The sequence below is a fragment of the Dufourea novaeangliae genome, unplaced genomic scaffold (genome assembly GCF_001272555.1).
Source record: "Dufourea novaeangliae isolate 0120121106 unplaced genomic scaffold, ASM127255v1 scaffold39, whole genome shotgun sequence".
Lineage (NCBI taxonomy): Eukaryota > Metazoa > Arthropoda > Insecta > Hymenoptera > Halictidae > Dufourea > Dufourea novaeangliae.
The window spans coordinates 2,151,998-2,172,238 of record NW_015373918.1 but is presented as its reverse complement, the minus strand read 5'-3'; the positions used below and the strand labels follow the sequence as shown (position 1 = coordinate 2,172,238).

Genomic DNA, 20,241 nt, shown 5'->3' with positions numbered 1-20,241 from the left:
CGCCTGGGCAGACGACTACGACACCACGGTTCACAAAAGCCCTTTCTAACGAACGTTCCTCGACCCCCTTTGGAGCGTTCGTCGACGCTGAACCACGCGCGATCCTTATCGGACGCGGAGAAATAGAGAGTTTGCGAAAGAAAATGGCGATTGCTGTAGCTTGCTCATGTGGGGATTCAATTGATTCATTCGCAGGAAAAGAAAGAAGCAAGAATGTGAAGGGATCGTTGTTTAATTACGTAAATATAAAAATAGACGGATTGTTCTGCTAATACAATTATTAGAAAATTCGAAAGGCAATGAACAGGGTGTTAATAAAAATGTGGTGGGACACTGTCACAGGGTGAATTATACATGCTGAATTAATTGCAAGACGATAATCAAGCATAATGACATTCTATTCGAGGCATCGTTACCGAATTATTAATTATTGAAATTAAAATAGTAAGAATACACTTTATGTATTCTTACTGTTCAATCAAGAATGTAAGGACATTCTTGACAAACGTTTTCAAACCCACATAATGGGTGTCGAACATGTCAAGTACAGTTTAGGAAACTTCAGTTCAATATGGTCCCATAAATCAAGTAATCATTCTTAGTGAATTCAAATAGTTTTTCATAACTTTAATAATGATCAAACAGTAATGTCCAAGATCCAGATTCCTCCATGTGACACTGAGCCTGCGTTTTGGATGTCCTCTCGGGGCCAGTAACATCGCGAAGACGAAGGAATGCAACTCCGGTGGTAGCGTTCCGAGAAATTTGTCTCCCTTTTATCGTATTTGTCAGACAAGGCATCTATCAGTGTCCCGGTGGTGAGAATTACTTAACCTTCCTATATTCGTGTAATCGGCAACGCGTGTCTCGCACGGTACAACTATATACCCGTCTATCACTCACCCCATATCCTGTATCCTGTGTCGGGATATCGGATTATCACGCGGTAAGCGTTTTTTTTCCGGCTCGTCGTTCCCGTCTCTGGGGCCCTTTTCTGAAACGTTTTCTCAACGTGTATACATATACAACTGTTCCAGCTCGGATTTTCGTATCCAACGTCTCTCCTCAATGAAGCCATTTTACTCGTAAATCAGTTCCTCGTTTACTTGGAAAGCCTTAAGAGCCTCTGTTGAATGACGACTCTTCTACAGCCTTGACTTCGACCAGAAATTAACATTGACCTTTACCCGTGAAATTATTAACAACTCCAGAACAATCTTTAAATTTCGAGAAACTCTGCTCGATTTACAGTAAATAAGTAGGAGAGGTCCCCAGGTGTAACGCTAATTTTTTAATTAGGTTGAGCAATGAGATTTGTTTTAGTCGCATATGGCTATTAGTTTATGAAATATTTAATGTTCAGTGTCGAGGGAGTATTTGAACACTCATCGAGGATTTACTGTAGATTAATTGAATTATTTTACTTTGGGTCACTGTCGACAGAGACATTGCAATTTCGTTCTAATTTCGTTTCAATTTCGTCCTAATAGTTCTAATTTCAAATTTTTTCTACTATGAATATCTAAAGTGAAATTTATTCTGAACATTTGTACGATATTTTGCTGTATTTAATGATTTTTTGGATATGAGAATTTGACGCGATGGATGCAATTTCGTTCTAATTTCGTTTCAATTTCGTCCTAATAGTTCTAATTTCAAATTTTTTCTACTATGAATATCTAAAGTGAAATTTATTCTGAACATTTGTACGATATTTTGGTGTATTTAATGATTCTCTGGTTATGAGAATTTGACGCGATGGATGTCCGACGATCTGTCTCGAGTCAAGGATCCTCGAGGCTGTGGAGGTGATTTCTGATACGATAGTAGCAAGAAAAAGGGCTTGTTCTTGTGGATACTTAAGCGAGACGCGGTTGTACGGATAGTCGTCAAGGCCGCGCGAAGAAAGGTCGAGTGTCTTTAAGAAAAGTATACGATTTCTTGGTTGACCGCATATTTCTCGCGGTCGTAGCCACGGTCCCACCATCCTTTCACGCGATATGTTTCGCCAATGGGAAACTGCTTCCGGAAAGACTTCGGAGAACGGCCACTGTTACTCGTTAACTCTTCTTTGATATAAATATAACATCGATTAATTATCTTCAAGGTTCCTTCGTTAACTGAAAAGTCATATTCAAATCGATATGGCGGTAGTTTAAAGATAGTTGACATATCCACTATCTGATCCGTCACAATACACTCATCAATTAATCATTTTCAACGTTTCATCATTAATTGTGAAGTAACGTTTCAGTCAATGTGACAGTGGTTTAAGCATGGTCGACGCATCCGCTAAGTGATCTATCGTAACATAGTTATTTATATGAATTGCAATTATTACCAGAACGCTGATTATTGTAATCGGCAAGAGACCCTGCAGCGGATCTATAATTTTCATGGAGTACAGCTTGGTAGAAATTATATGTCCCACCCCACCAGAACCAGGCTAGCATTTCCAGGCCTATTAAATTGTCTAACGATGCATACAGCTTTATCGATCCGGATCGAGGAACGAATAATAGAGACATTGTGTGGACGTGAGCCAACCTGGCCGGGCCAGTTTAGCAATTTTCTGCCACTATATAACGGGATTAAATCGACGAAAACATTGCTGTCCAATAATTCCACGGTGCATGTTTCGATTTCAGTCGTCCGTGTGTTGATTTTGCAATTTTGTTTGGTGGCCACGTTGCAGGTTGCGCAACCTATTGTATTCACAGTGGCTAGCTTTAATATACTGTCATTGTAAGATCACAAGAGAGCACAGACTCTTATTATTGTGTGTTTTTGAATGGCTCCTGCAGTTACTGTTCTCCAATTCTGTAACTATTCACTGTTTGAATTTTTTATTAACAACTACTCTAGCCCAATATTCTTCGTAGTTCATATATTTCATCCTGGTTGATAAAGATGCAATAATATTCCTTGGAGGTTTTCTGTTAGCCGTACATTCCACTCTTGAGATTAGAACAGAAATCTAATCTAAAAATTTACCAGTCTGACCATTATGCGGCGTTTCCACTCGGTACATTTCTGCCAATACCACTTCTGACGATAGCAGTGACATTTGTTATGTGATCTGTCCAGAGTATTTAGACTGCTAGAAGATCTATCCTCTCCACGTGATAATTATTATGTTTATTGCAAACTGTTGTTTTTATTCACGAATCATGTCCTTCCAAGTAGTCCGAAGTAGTTCCGCTTGATTTTGTTACAATTACTGCTTAACCCCTTGCCCTATGATTTTCTTAATGTCCGCAGTCTCCAGAATTTGGTTATCATCAATAATTCCCCAAAAACAAAAGGAATTCGTATACCTATCGCAATTGTACATTTACACTAAAAGCGAAATATTAATATCAGCAAACTAGTATTTCACTTTGACTCAAAGAAAACGAATAATATTTCTATTTTGTTGAATCCATTTTGGTATCCTCATCACGAGTCTGACTCGATGTTACAAGGCAAGGGGTTAACTAATCCCAGATAGAACATGACGCCTTGAAGACGCCCATTTCACGACTATTGTAGGTCTGAGACGCCTTTAACTCTTTGAGGCACACGATTTTAAAGAAAATAAAAACCCTAGTTGCACAAAATTCTTTTTAATGTACAACAAAATTATATAAAAATAAAATATTAAACTGCATGACTATGAGTAACGTCAACTTTTCGAGGTGAGTTAAAATGTATTCCACCATACATAAAAAGCTAAGCAAAGGGTGAGACAGTTTTTAACCCACCTAACCCTAAAGAGTTAAACTGTCTTCAAGGCATCATGTCATCTTAAAAATTCAGAAAAAATCACCTTACCGTGGCCCATTGATCCACTGGTGTTGCTCCCTACATTAAGAAGTACAAAATAAAAAACTTTTCTTTATAATTCCATAAACCTTCACGTTCGAATCTAACCGAAACCATAACCGTGCTCGAACCGACACGACACAGTGCACTCTGCCTTATTGCCGTTCCCTTTATCTCCGCTGTCCCGGGCGTGTTCGTTGGCCGGTTGGTATCGGGGCACGTAATCGGTAACGACGTTGTCCTAGGATCACCGAAACCCTTTTTCCCTCCCGCTCGAACGTACTCCGTGTATTGTTATGCAATTGTACAATGCACAGCACGTAGCCACGGCGGCAGGCCGCCCACGCGTCGACATTTAGTAAGCGCGTTTAATCTCCTCGGACATGACGTAAAGTCCCTTTGTTCCGCCATACAAGCACGTACACACGCGTACACACTGGCTGCTAACGGATACCGCGTGTGTCGAGAGTGGGACGTCAAAATTTCTCCGTTCATTGTGTGTCCCCCGTCTGGGGGCTTCGAAGGAAAGTTCAGACGAGCAGATTTCCTCGTCGTGCGCGCGGGGGAACGCCTTAGAATTATCCGTTGGAATAATGAGAGGATATCGTAAATTAACGCGGCAATGATTGAGACGTTGCAGTCGCTAGGCGTGGTGCGCGACACCCGATACAACCACCCGGTGGTCTTCTCTTCTTGCGTTGATCGGGCGGCGACGCGGGTTCTTCGAGGGTATACGAGAACTGGTGAGATTTTTGTATTTGGTGGTTTCATTCATCTTTAACGGTATTGGAATTGTTCTATGGTGAAAGTATGATTTTTGAAGGAACCTTAGGGAAATTTTCAGTCAACAATGTCCTACTCGTTAATGACTAGGCTGCGGAGTTTTATGCAAATATAGATTTTTATTGTCTATTTTCCAAAAACTGGCATCACACAGAAATTCCTTTACTTTATTAAGGATACTATAAGGTTCCAAATAAAACAAATACATCATCAAAGTTCATTAAATGTTTTTGTATCCTAAGATTTAAACAATCATATTTGCTATAAATGCATAAAATCCGCAGTATATTAATGACTCACATGAAACATCTATCCGTTACAAACATAAGAGGCTCAAAGAATCATTTTAGACCCCCTTTTCCTAGGAAGAACTTCTAAATCCACTGAAACTATTAATTTGTACAGCACCTTATGACAATTTTGAGCCAATAATGTTCCATTGTTTGTTTCACACGTGAAACGTCTGTCCGTCACAAGGATAAGAGGTACGAAGAATCTTTTTAGACCCCCTTTTCCTAGGAGGAACTTCTAAATCCGCTGAAATTATTAACTTGTAAAGAATCTTAAGAAAATTTTGAGGCAATAATGTTCCATTCTTCGATTACACACACGAAACGTCTGTCCTTCACAAGGAAAAGAGGCTCGAAGAATCATTCTAAACCCCCTTTTCCTAAAAGGAACTTTTATATCTGCTGGGAGTATTAATTTGTAAGGAACTTTAGAGAAATTTCCAGTCAACAATGTCCTACTCGTTAATGACTCACATGAAACATCTGTTCGTAGCAAGGATAAGAGGTTCAAAGAATTCTTCTAGACCCACCTTTTAGGGTGAACTTTTAAGAGGATCTTTTGAGTCTCTTGCATTTGTGACGGACAGATACTTCGTGTGTTATTAATACGTTGAGTGCCATAGCAGCTCCCACGAGAAGTCCACGAAGTGAAAGTAATTCTTTTAATGATATAGCTACTTGTACATTATGATTTATCAATGTATAGTGTATCATCGATGAGTGTTCGAAGGCTCCTCGGCACTGACAAGGAGAGGTCCCCAGGTATAACGCTGACTCTTTAATGAGGTTTAGCACAGTGATAGAGCTTGGAATTCTAAAGCCAATGATATTTGTTTCAACCGTATATTGCCATTAGTTCAATAAATATTTAATGTTCAGTTTCATCCATGATTTACTGTAGTTATTCTTTTAACCTTACCGAATTTCGGAGACGTATTTTTCCACCGAGGTTAATTTTGAATTGAGAACTAAAAATTGTCACTTGTTGGTCAAAATGTTAACTCGTTGGATATTGTGGATTGGAATCGACCTTAGGATTTCTTAAAAATAAAATCTTTGGTTGGCAAACTACAGGCTACATGATTAGAGAATTTGAAGTTAACAAACAGATTCTGATTGATATTCCTTATTATCTAATTATCATTATTGCTAGTTCTTATGAAACTTAAATCTACGATGGTTACAGTGGTCTTTCAACTTGTGGAGTTCGCAAAAGAATACAGAAACATATCGCTAATCCGGTGTCCAGTTTTTTAATCTGTGCAACCATGTTCTTTTATCTGCGTTTCAGATGTCTGCACGCACGCACACACGTCACGTGTTGTTGTCCAGCTGAAAGCTAGCGAAACAAATGCGCGAGAATCACTTCACGCGACAAGAATGCGAAAAAAGCGGTCGGGTCATCGGTTGACCCAAGGACCTTTTCGTTTTTTCCATTGTTGAAAACCACGGCAATTAATTACGCGAATCCGCGGGTTAAACGATCCAGTATCGCGTTTCAATGCTACGCAACCGGCTGTCGTATGTACATACATTGGATTATATCGGTCGGAATGTTTGCACGGATTATCGAGACGTTCCCTTGGTATCGTTTAAATGAATTGTTATAGGGTCGTTGGAATTTTATCGGTCTGAGCACGAAGTTGATGGAAATTATTCTCTTGAACGCTCTCGAGATACCAGAAACACGATTGTATATCATGAACATTGATTACTCTCGATTTGATCGTTTTTCGTAGAATATATACGTGTAATAACATTTTATGGTTAATGGTACTACGAAGTTGAATGAAAACATTAGGAAAATTAATTTGACATTCGTATAGTAAGTACACTTATTCTTTCTCTGACACCTTACGCCATTTTTATTCGACAAAGTGCGGGAAACCATACTGAATTTAAATTGAATTGTCATCTTATTACGAAAATGTTAAATATCCCGCTGGTACAATACAATTAGAATGAATTTAATAACAGCTTTGAATTTTTAAGACACAGTTGAAAATTACAGAGTACCCTGTTAAAAAGAAATCCATTTCTTCCTAAGGGAACATTCCACCACTCAAAACGCAACATCCTTCGAATACTCTAAACCCGTATGTACATAATTACTACGTGAAACAATTTCCAGTTCCACTGAAACCTTCGTCAAACAGAACGATAATTGTTTCGTACAAGAAAATTGCAAACTTCCATCTCAATGCACATCGTCGTGACGAAGTTTTCAAGAAACCGCGGCGCAACAGCTCTGTCATTAATCCACCTTTCAACGATCGTAGGAAAATTCCACGGTTCACCGCGCTCCTCTAACCAACCGTGCCTCGGGAGAAACTGAAACAATGTTTTTCTATCTAAGTGCCGTCGATAATTGCGCCTTTCCACTAGGGCACGGTCATCAGTTATGCGCGATTAACGCGCTCGGCTGGGCGTGAACGCACGAACGGGGATAGTTCCACGAAAACCGTCATCGATGTACCTTTAGTGTCGCTTCCGTGCCGCTTTTCCAATCGTCGATCGTCTCGTTTGTATCTAATTGCCGTCACGCTGTCAGCCTCGAGAAATGTCGCATGTCCCCTTCCGTTGAATTCCGTTCACGTGATTATCTGGACATCAGGAAATCGTCATTATCCTGGGATTTAATTGAGTTCGCGTAACCTGGCAATCAGATCAGCTGGATCAATTATCGGCTGACTGAGATTTACGAGTCTCCACCTCCCTTTGTTGAAGAATTTGTTGGACGTCGAACGGAAGGTGAAGCTGAACGCAGAGCCTTGGCTCTGAAGTCGTTAATAATACGAGTTATCCGTTTAACAAACTGTCGGCTTTGTTCTCTAAACTGTTACTAGGTCGAAGAATGTTTGTAGTCTGATGCAATTGACACTATCGGGGGGTTTAGGGGAGGTTAAAAATTTTGGAAGTGAGAACTCTTCTAGTAGAGACAATTTTTTTCAAGATGGCGGTCTAATTACTGACGATGGATCTGTGTATATTCTGATTTTTCTGTAAAACTGTTGATCATAGGCTTGAATTTTTCAGTAAAACTGTCGATCCTGGGCTCGAGTTTTTCAATAAAACTGTCGATCCTAGACTGTTCAATTACAGGAGTTTCTGTTCGATTGATTATAAGCTTTCATTCGAATATGAAGGGACTTCGATTTGAATAGATGAAATTTTAATATTTAAAGTCATCTTTCGCAGAGTGGCTGTCGCTTAGGTCTTTTCACTCTTGTATCGACCTGAAATGAGCTTGAAATGATTTAGTCGTCAGTGAACATCGTGTTTAGTCAAGGTTCAAGTGACCCTGGGTGACCAACAGCTTCTGGCCCAACAATAGTGTTCATCAGGAGTGAAAAAAAAAACGTAGAACTAGACCTCATCGTCAGTCAAAGTTCAACATTGTTGACGTAGGATTTAGAGATGAGCAAACGACTAGATAATCGTTGACGTAGGGCTAGATTCATCATCAGTAATAATATACAGTGATACGTAATTCAATGTCATCAGAAGTCGAAGTTCAAAGAAGTCGATACAGAAAGAATACGATATGCTTACTGCCGTCAGCTTTTATTGAATTGTTAACTTTCGTAAAGTGTTTTAACATTCGTAGTAAAGTATTAGTTGATTCTTACTTAGAAGCAGATTTATTATACTTGAATAGTTTTTGGTGTTTTCTACCAAAATACCAAAATGGATGCCAAGATGGTCGACCACGGTTTACCTAAATTCGCATCAGAAGAATGATAAATTCGTCGATTCGTCGGCGTTTAACATCACAAAGGACAGTGAATTGGATCGATTGATCCGCGCTCCTTGAATGTTTATTTATAGTAATTCGTATATACATCGGCCACTCGAGCCTTTCGAGTGCCGAAAACGAAATCTAAAAGAAGCGCCGGATCGTTCGTTTATTGTACTCAACAATTCAATTGCTTGATTAATCTGACTCAATGAAAGCCTCTTGAACTCTTCGATTACATCTCAAATTCCTTCATCACAAAAAAAAAGAAATAAAAAGCCCAAAGAAGTATCTGCCAATGGAAACATTAAATATCTAAAGAACCGTGTTACCGCCATCTTAGATTAAATTAACATCGTATCAAATTCAATCTCGTCTAACCAAATAATTTAACCAGTCTCTCTAACAGTTTTAAAACACATTTCAAGCTTCTAGATTATTTATATTCGTAACAAAACCAACGAATTGCCTGTCAGAAAGCGAAAGAAAAATAGAGATCCTATGAGAACCGATTGATTTCTCAAGAAATCATGAACTTGTAATGCACCACGGCAATCGAAGCTTTTCCGGTGCGCACTTGCAGTGCTGTTGGTCAAGGTTGATGAGATATCGGGAAAGAATTTCGATTTTTGTTCGACAGGAAGGCCGGCTAATCGATTCTAAGCAGTCTTTAGTTGCGCAACAGCCGTTCGCACGGATAGGCCCCATCATCTGCTCTGTTTCTCCGTCGTCTTATCGCCTTCTTCTCCGGCGAGGGAAGAAAGAAAAAAAAAAGGAGAATCTATACGACGATTAATTGAGTTCCACGCCAGAAGTGCAGGGTTATCGCGCGAAATTTCCGTTTAAATTTGTACTGTAGCATTTTAGTGTCGGATCCGCCGGCCCGATAAGACAACGGGCGTAGTTATCGCCCATGGAGCACAGAACCGTCGATACATCAGCTTATCTCGAACGGGACGAGCACTGTATCGGAATTAATGCCGTGATAGTCCTTCTGTAAACAGCCGTAGTGGGAGCATTTTAAACCTGCGGTGCCACGTGATGCTCGAATTTCCATCTTAACCTTAACCTTGACCCTGAGTAGAGAATGTCGGTCGTTAACGATCGCAAGCGAATTCCCATTTTTTACTAAAGGAAGTTTTAAACGTTTGAAGTAGAGGAATGATTGTGTAATGTAATAGAAACTTTGGTAACTATTCTGGGATTTTTTTTTAGATTTTTTGTAAGCTTACAACAGTAAAAAAAATAGGTTTAGGCATGAATGACACGATTTGCCTATAGAGGGTTAAAAAGGAACCTGCAGGAAGAAGAAATAAAATTGCTGTAAAATCTTGCCTCTTTTGTTATAACATTTACAGATTATGTGGTTCGTTGAACTAATAACTTTTGTCTTTTTGTTACAGTGATTCCGAAATCGGAGACAATTTCGAGGAAGCAGGATAAGCCGGATTTGGAGTACATTAAGTTGAGGAAGATCAACGGGAATCAGTATGAGGATACGTGTAAGTTGATGTTTTGATTGATAGATTTTATCGACGGCTGCTTTCTTCGGCAGGTGCTCGTGTTAAATGCCACGACGTTTTAGGGATTGTCTTTCTTCGTTATATTAAATGAAGAATTAATCGATAATAGTAGTGGCTTAACCTCCTGGCTTCTAGATTATCTCCAGTTTTATCGAATATTAAATTGTATTTAGACTGCAGATTTTATACATTAACCCTAAAATATGAATGTTCAAAAAACCATAGGATAAAAATTTTCATGACTATTAGTATGCACTTTAGTTTACCTTGGACCTAAAAGAACCTCTAAGAAAAAAAACAAATCTTTGACATAACTTCAGTTCCCTAAATTGATTTAAATATATAAATCTGAATTTGCATAAAGATCCACAGTCGACTTGTATTCCAATAGTTGAATTTCCGACTTAATTGTTTCCAGCAAGAATTTATAAAAAATGAATATAGTATCTATTGGAAGAAGTAGTGTCGATCAGTACATAATTCTTCAGAGAATAGATTATTCGAATTACTGTTCAATTAATAATTAATTCAATAGTAACAAATTGATTCACTGAAGAAATATGTATGTCCACATTCTGTAGAGACCTAAATCTCGTTCCCATAGGGACGGTTTTATATTTCTTAGCGCTACAGTGAAATGGCACAGGGGTAGACGTTAGAATGACATTTACGCGAGATTTCGACAAATCGCTCGATCCGCTGGCTCCCTCAGGATCGTTCCATTCACCGGCGTTGAAAATTACACGCGAGTCTGTTGCCGAAGAATGCGAACGACAGGAAGAAAGACGAAAACGAGAAACGAATATCAAGTTCGTGGATCGTGTTACGCTTTTCGCAGCCGTGTTAAACGCTTACGCGCGGATCGCGAGCTAGCGATGGGAGTAACTCGATGTACTCGTATGTACCCTCGCGAGCAAACTCGGAAGAGTCTAAGAAAAATCTCCTACCACTTGGTAAATTTATTCCAGATACTGAAATTAATGTTAAATCGAATGTTAATTTGGCATAAATTTCAGTAATTCAAATACTAAGAAGTAGGAGCATAGTAGGAGGCTCTTCACCTACGTCACTTTTTCCCCTAGTAAAAGCCGAGTTTGCACGTCCGGGAATTATTGAAATTCATGCCAAATTAACATTCGATTTAGTATTTATATCAGTAGTTGAAATAAATTTATCAAGTGGCGGGAGGCCCTTCCACTAGTGGAAAAAGCAGTGTAGGAGAAGCGCCTTCTATCACTTGGTCCTGAGAATTATTAAAATTTATGTCAAATTAAAATTCAATTTAACATATATTTCGGTACTTGAAATAAATTTACAAAGTGGTAGAAGGCCTTTCTCTTACGCCACTTTTTGCCCTACCAGAAGCTGAGTTTGCTTGTGGGTGTACACTTGAAGTTTATAAATTTAAGAATACGAAATTATTTCAATATTTTCCGTTTCGTTCACACTAAAAGAAAATATATATCAACGGATAATATACAACTCATTGATTTTGCTCCCAATAAGAGGGACAAAAACGTTGATCACGCGGTACTGCGGGAGTTCAGCTGGCAAACTCGCGTTCTGATGTCTTCGCTAAGAAAAAGTTGTTTCAAATCACCCCTTTCAAGAACTTATAACTATTTTGGGATACCCTGTATATTTTATAATATTATAATAGGGTGAACGTAAATATAAATGAGTTCTAAACTACTAATAGTATTCAACAAGGAAGTCTTATCATTTTCCAGCGCATAGTGATTTACGCGTAACGATGTATCGTCGTTGGCATTTTTCGCAACTGTAGCTAACGACGATATATCGTTGTTCAGAACTAAAACGGTTAAACTATTAAAAAAACTCTATTTATTAAACGAAATGTCCGCAATCTATTTAGTCATTTGTATTGTCGACAAGGTCGTTCCCATCGCTAGCAGAAGCGCGGGAAAAAGAACGAAATGCCGGCCGATTCAAATTAGCGCAATTAGACCGCCGATGCATTTCGATGATGGAACGCGCACGTGTGATCTTCGAAGCGTATACCGGCGTACAAACGCGAGCGCACCACCTTTATCAGGATCACGTTCGCCTCGTTAAGCTCTCGATTGTGCGAGACGAGGCGGGCCCGCGTTGCATGCACGGTCTACGAACGAGAATCTCGGCCGCAGATAAAACGCAGACGACGCGAGCGGAACCAGATATTTATAAAGGACGCGCGATCGATCTGCGATCACGGGAGTTCTCGGAACCGTAAATCGCCGACCCGGTGTACACACAAGGTGTGTGCTTGGATTGCAAAATCACGTTCCAGTCCTCTGCCTCCTATTGATCCAACTTTTCGATTCTTCCGTAACGAATTACGGGCTAATCCTGATTTAACAGCGAAACGTATCGATGATGGTAGGGGATCGTGAATATAAATCGGTCGATGCATATGAAATCTCTTGCTTCCTAGAAGTGAAACGTTTTTTATGTTCGTATTTTTTTTCGCAATGTATTACAGAGAGAGATTAAGAAAAGATAGGATATACTAACAAGGGAAGGCACGGAAGTGCCCCCCTTCGATTTTGATAAAACTTCGTATGTCTGTTAAACAGTCAAAAATAAGGGATACGTATTTTTTTTTATTGGCTGAGACGCGACTTTAAGGGGTGAAACCCCTCCTCGAAGTTTCGATCCGAAATTTTTTTGTTACAAACAAATTATATTTTCGACAATTTGTTAGCACCATGTTAATCTATATAAAAAATCGCAATCCTCGTCCATTAGAAGTTTTCATCTATCTCCTCAGGTTTTCGAGATAGTATTTTCGGGTGGAAACTTCGAGGGGTGGTTTCGCCCCTTAACGTCGCGTCTCAGCCGTTAAAAAAAAATACGTATCTCTTATTTTTGACTGCTTAACAGGCACACGAAGTTTTATGCCTTCTCTTGTAAGATAAGACCCAGAAAATGTTGATTATAGTACATACGATTTCCATACGTCAGAGAAAAAATAATGGACAATATTAAATGGTTATGTAAATGGACGAACAGTTAACGAAACCAGTGGTCGCTGTGAAACACGTTTGCGCCCAGCCGTGAAACTAGATGCTCGATCATTGGTCGAAGAAAAAAGGATTGGCCGGAACGGTAAACGCCGTCGCGAAAACGTCGACGCGTTTTAACGATCGCGGCACGCGCATTTTGTCACGCATCGGTCCGCCTTGTTGCCTGCCAACTTCACACGGGTGTCGCGCGGATTACTGGCAACAAATGAACCACTTACTAACGAGCACGAACCTCTTACGGAGAACGAGCGTGCTAAGAACGGCTGGCGTACACACAAGTTTGTTCAGACCTCGCGGTCGCAAACTGAAGCGATTGAATCTTGGGGGAACGGAGTAAATTATAGTCTGAGCTAAACTGGTTACCGTCACGAAGCTACTTCCAGCATTGTGATGGTCGTTTGGAAATTCGATTTAGACTTGGAAAATTGTTGGTATTAGGTATGCTAATAAGTAGTCCATGATTTTCTTTGAAACTCTGTATGGTTTTAAAATGAATTCAAGTACCTAGCCCGATTGAAGAATATTCGCTATTTGTTTCTTCTGAAATTTTAACTGAATAGATGATTGAGAAGATACAATTTGGAATCTGAAAGTTACTGCCGACATATTGGAACTATGGTGAACTTATTGGTATATAAGATAATCAAAAAACTGTCAATTGATTTAGATGGGTAACTAAGTGGAACTGTTTTTTACTTGAGTAATCGAGAGATACTAAAATGGCGGAGCACTTTCTGAGGAATCTTGAGTAATCGGATTAATTTTTCGAGCTACATATGTGGCTTACAATAGTTGGATAGGTAGTTAATGTTTAATATGTTATTGTTAATTTTTCACAGCTGAAAGAGTTTCGACATCCCAGAACCAGCATAGTGGTCACTTCCGGCATGCCACAGCGGAAGTCTGGGACACTTATCCTCAGTACGAATTCACTGCCTTCGGGAGACAATTTCGCTTACGTTTGGCGCATGACACCAGTTTCGTCTCGCCAAATATTAAAGTAAGTAATAAGTTCATTCTGAAAACTCATCACCAACCTATATTATTATTCATTTCTCCGATTCGAAAGATACATACAAACAGATAGGCCAAATATAATTTGGTCTTTTTTACCTTTAACTAAAGTATTGTTCTTGAAATCGAACCCCATAGTAGATGAAAAAATAGAATTGGTCTGAATAAATATTAATGTGTAATAGGATAACAATAAAACACCTGGTGTTATAAAAGGTTACAGAAAAAAAAAATATTATTGCCCATGGTTTTAATATTTATTTAGAATTTTACATTTTAATACAGTGTCCATCAGTTAAACAGATTCATAAAATTCCCTGAGCCAATTTGTTTCGAGCTTCCATTCCAGAGGCGATAATTTAATCTACCCAGATACCGTTTCATCGATGTTAATCCCATTACCTTGTACGACGCTAGAGCGCGTTATTACTATGCTAATACACGAGACATCATCTTTGATGGTTGCGCCGGGTGCACTTGCCGTTGATACTTGCATAATGTTGCATCCCGTGTGCATCGATGCTCTTAATAGCCGAGGTGTGAAAAGCGGCTCTTTCCGTGTAACTTTATGACTTTTTAAATTGTTTCAAATGCTGCACCATGGAATTTTTTCGAAAATATTAAGTTTACTTAGTAGAAACTGTGCAGTTTCGAAGATATCCGTCCGTAATTCCTTCATCACGCGTTTTCTGTTTAGAAAAAAATACTGAACGTTAAAATTCAACCTTGCACGAGTTATTTACGCTCGAACGTTTATCACGCGGATAATTCGTTTGAATTTATTTGAATGTTTTCGAAAGGTCTGCGAAAGACTTCACGAATAAAGAGTAATTATTCCAAAGTATTAAAATAAACAATGGAAGCTGGAATGACGTGATGTTTTTAAACGTAATTGTGCCGTTTAAACCTCAAGTGTGACGTCATCCATTCGGTAAACAATTCGAGCACACCGATTCCTTGAATGATTGTTCCATTGGAAATAGACGTTTCGTCTTGGACCGTATTTTCGGACCGATTACATGGCCAATTGTTTCTGATTGTTTGCGTAGATTACTCACATGAGCACGAATTCATCCAGAAGGGAACATCCGGGCAATGAACTTGGATGCTTTTACAGCGGCACCGTGGACGACGATCCTTATTCCGTTGTCACTGTCAGCCTCTGCCACGGAATGGTAAGTCGAACCTTCGTTTCTTTTAATCGTAACCCGTGAAACACTGAATCGTTCATAATTACATACTTAAACAGAAGTAACATTGTATTAGGTGTACAAATTAATTCCTGACCTTCACAATTAATTATTGACACAAAATCGCCATCATTTTTTCGAGAGAGGATTCGCTAATTGCCCTAGAAATTGCGTAAATATGTAGAAAGTGGTGGAGAATATTTTTAAGACTAGATTGTATTTCGGTTTTGTGTAAATAAACAACAAATCTATGAAAAGAAGGCCACGAATTAATGTGTATACCTAATAGATTTGTAATTTGAATGCACGAATTGAGAGATTCGTAACTGTGAGTCAATTATAACGACATACATTTATTTTAATAATTGAAGCCACAGAAAAGTTGAATCAAAATCATTTTATTTTATCATCAGACTTGAAAATATACGGCATGAGAGTCGATACCATCGTCCAGATGGACATTACGCAATCAAAAAGTGAATCTTCTTAATTTCTGTTTGTTAAAAATGAGAAAATTTAATTCCGGAAGAATTGAACGTATAAAATGAAAGCAGTCGAAAAAATATGTTCAACAACTGTATCTTATTAAAATCGCTCGTCTTTGCAATTTACAGTATTGTTTTCCACCGTACCAAAGGAAGCCTAAAAATAGTGTCTTCCGAAAGTTTCACGGAACTTCTTCCCTGAAAAACGAAAAAAACAGAAATTCATTTCTGTATCATACTTTGTCAGAATTCTTGAAAATGCCGGGTGCCAGCCGAAATAAGAACAGCGAGCATGAAAGTATTAGCGGTCGGTTGTCGCGTCTAAAAATACGTTTTCATGCACGGGGCGCATCCTCCTTAGAAGTCATCGTCCAAGTAACCTCGCCTAGGGACGACTCTGGTCTCCGCGGGAATTCCTTTTCGAACTCGTGGTTACCAGAACGGACACAGAGTTGCGAAAATGCCACGCGCGTTTCACCCCGTCAAGTGTGCGCACAAAGACGTGTTTAAAGTTCTCTGCATAAACAGGCATTTTTGCGAGCCGTCTCTGGTTGCACTTCTCTAGTCCGGCCGATACGGTCGACGGTTCGCGCACGTTCGAACCGATTGTGTTACGAAATCCTTAAAGGTGGAATTCTTCCTCTGAAAACTGTAGAACGTTGCTCGTTCAATGGATGAAATGCAATCCATGGGGGATTATTGGCCCATACAAGGAAGACTTGGTCTCTTTTTATTAGCCAAGAAATGTATTCACAATCCTCATTTTTCATTTGTTAAAAGAGTCTAGTAAATCAGGAATATCTAGTTTCTAACTTCTGTGTAATTAGCTTTGACAGTTCTAAACGCTACATCAGAGTTGGATCTTATTAATGGAGTCTCTAGAGTATAATCATTTGCTCGAGTTAGACCTACGAAGTTAGAAAAACGCCTGGTTCGCATTAACTTGTGCCTAGAACCTACATCAATGTAAGTTTCTATTAATCAAGTCTCCATGTTCTGAACATTTGACAGCGGTAAACGTAGACATCGGAAACAGTCTTTGGTTTCTGTGCCATCGACATCAACATTCCTGAAACCAGCCTAGGCGTTTAGTGACTATCCCAGTGACTAACATTTCGCGAAGTTAGTCTCGGGGACATAGAAGAACCAGGTTAGTTTCTACGTCATTAATTAGAGAGGTAAACTGAAAGCAGGATTCTCTTAGTCGACTCCCGAAGGTTCCTACATTTCAATTCCAGTTCTGACATTCATTTTGTAGTGTATGTAGGCCTAGCAGGTCAAAATTACCCGCTTTATGGTTTCCATGTCGCCAGAGCTTCAACATCCTGCTAACCAACCAAAGAGTCCAGAATCTATTGCTCGTATTCTCCAAGTTCTTAATACAGATCCGTCAAACACCGATCATTTGGAAGTGCTTTAACCTACTTGCACAGACATATTCGGTCCTCTGTCATCAGGATCGACAGTTCCAAAATTAAACTTGACGTTTGGAGCGGAAGCTATGACGATCCTCGGTTTATCTATGGAATTAACGATTTCTTTCGCGAAACCTCGGGCTTGAAGTCCGACGGAATAATTTCGCGGAGAGGCTGGGGGGGGGGGGGGGGGGGGGACGCGTTAGTAGGTGGTACGTACACGGTCCAGATTGGACATTTGCCATGGTAACGCTAGAACGAGTTTCCGGATTATCTTGGCAAACGTGTCGCCAAGTGGCGCCCGGGCACCCCGACCGAGTTCGGCTGGGAATCCTCGTTGATTTTCCCGCTGATCGATCTCTTTCGTCGGATCAGATTGTCTTGCTGCTAAAAATACGAATTTTTTCGTCCTCGAGATATCGTGAGAAACTTTTTAATTAATTGTTCTTTAACATCTGGGGTAAAGACACGCCATTTAGTACTCCACGGTCGTGCCAAAATTGCGGTCCTATAGATTGAAGTGCTGTAACGTGAGACAGTCAGTTTGCCGTTCATCATGCAACATTAATTTAAAGAGGTGATAATTTGATTGTTTGTATTGGATTTGAATTTAACCCTTGGAATAAACCTATAGGTGGGATTTAAGGTCGTACTTGGTATAGTGCTTTTTTGCTCTTTTTGGAGAAGTTATTATCGTGCACTTGTATTTTTGTTTGTTTATATCATAAGGAATAATGGTTGAGTTATCTATATATAAAAGAAATCCTGACAGACTGACGTATCAATGCCCAGATCTTATTATTTAATCTAGCAACGTGAAATTTGGAAGGTACAATTGTTTTTATGACCATCCACTAGGAAAGGATTTTTCGAAAATCAACCCCTAAAGGGATGAAAATGTGTAAAATGTATTTTCTGGGAATCTTCACTATCCCTTAATCTCGATGAAATATCCTACTGATTTTACTTTAAATTGCTACTTATTCAAATACCTGGAAAATAATTTCAGAATTTTCTGCAATCCCATCTCCAAGGGGCGAAAAGACCTCCGAATAAATGGAGATAAATATAATATACATCTACTTTTTCTTTTGGAATTCAGTGTAAAAATTTTGTTTAAACAACAATTTTGCCAAACCCTAAACCCAGCATAACATACAACAATATAAGAAGTTTATTAAATAATAAAAAATTGTTTAAAACCAGAATGGTAAAAAAATAATAAAAAATCGAGTGGGGATAGCACAAGGAGAACTATAACTTGGGTCGGATTTGACCTTACCATTAGAGGGTTAATACAGTGCCTGGATGTAGGTGTAATATTAATATTGATTCCAACGTTGCTTCAGGAAAGCTTCCAGGATCCTGGAGGTGAATTATCCCCTGGCTTATCGCGCGGGCAATTGATAGTGTTATTTAAACGTTTGAACGAGCCACTCTGTATTTCCGTCGCCAACAGGGATGCCGCGAGTTATCCAGCCTGTTTGTGAATCGATCTACCGAAGACGCGTACGATTAAACGAGCCGACGAAGCCGCGGCTCGGTGGATTTGCCTTCATAACTTACGAGCAGAAGTCCGTCGGTGGTGTTTACGCGGGTACGAGACGTATTCTCTGTCGGTTCCGCGAATCCCTCACGTAGATAAAGAAGTAATTAATTAAAGACGCTTTAAGGAGACACGACGTGTGGAATCTAACGTCTAAATGGAAGGATCTTATTGATTCGCTGCTACTTTCGCCATTTACTTTGTCGTTTCGTAAGTAAATACGCCGTGGAAATCGCCATTTTAAGTTTTACAGATTGGAAATTTTCAGTATTACAGATTGGAAATTTGGAATATAACAGATCAGAAATTTTGAATATTACAGAATAGAAATTTGAATGTATTTATAATTTTTAATTTTAATATTTGCATACGATGTTTTAATGTTTCGTACACCCAACATACGCTATTGGGGAACTGTGAAACTATTAAAAGGCTTCCTTAACTATCCAAATCAGCAGTCAAAGGGTTGAGCAAAAAAAAATCATTTCAATTAGAAATGAATAAAGTAAAAGATTTGTGGACTTGTGTCAATTCATTTTAGATATTTAGTCAGTATATTTTTCGAAGATAGACGATTTTTTACGATATAACGAGCGTCTGTGACGAGGCACGTCACGATGTCTCGTTTCACGAAATCCGTATTGCTCGTGTAGTCTGCAACTCTCGCAGATGCAATTCCTCGAATCGAACGTGTAACAGCGATGGTTTATTGCCGTGTGTGCCTGCGAATTTCTGCGGAAGGAAAATAATAATCGAAGGTCGCCTTTACTTCGCGTGTTATTCGAGACGGTATTTCTACGATTCGAGATTTACGGGTTCTTTTAAACTTGTTTCTTTTGCTATGTCAAATTTTCTGAGGAAAAAAAGAACATCTACTCGATCGAATTTCCATACTTTATCCCTTTATCCGCGACTCATCCCTCGAATGCTGAAGACTGACGCTGCAACTTGATAATTTTTGCAATTCATATTATATTATTTATATCGATCTAGCGACATAATAAATCGTCGTTGTAGTTCTTAATTCTTCTGTCTCCACTAATTTCTAAACTGAGAAAACAGTGTTTAAAGTTCAGGAAGTTTAATTTTATTTTAATATAATCCATCGAAGCAGGAAAGTAGTGAATTAATCAAACACACAACAATTTTATTATCAACATAAATTTTGAATTGTTACTCGAGATACAACCATTAAAAAAAAACTCTCAAAGTTTCGAAGTTATTATGATGAATTTGTATTCTTTGAATCAATGAGAAATAGATTGGATGAACTAAATATTTTTGAAAAATGGAGTTGGAACAGTTAAGAACTCAGACGACGAAATGTCTATCGAATGAAATTTATTATCTGCATGTATATAATCTTATTAATTTTCTGGGGGGGGGGGGTGAGTATTTACATCTTTAGCACGAAAGGGTTAATAATTCT

General features: G+C 38.9%; 1 protein-coding gene across 1 annotated transcript in view; it reads left to right on the top strand.

Annotated features, from left to right (window-relative positions):
• LOC107194418 (A disintegrin and metalloproteinase with thrombospondin motifs 9) overlaps positions 1-20,241 on the top strand; it is a 123,184-nt gene that overhangs the window by 24,921 nt on the left and 78,022 nt on the right. Inside the window, exons 2-4 of the mRNA XM_015584039.1 lie at positions 10,017-10,119; positions 14,009-14,162; positions 15,226-15,351. Coding sequence (XP_015439525.1) covers positions 10,017-10,119; positions 14,009-14,162; positions 15,226-15,351 — 383 coding nt within the window. The remainder of the gene's footprint in view (positions 1-10,016; positions 10,120-14,008; positions 14,163-15,225; positions 15,352-20,241) is intronic.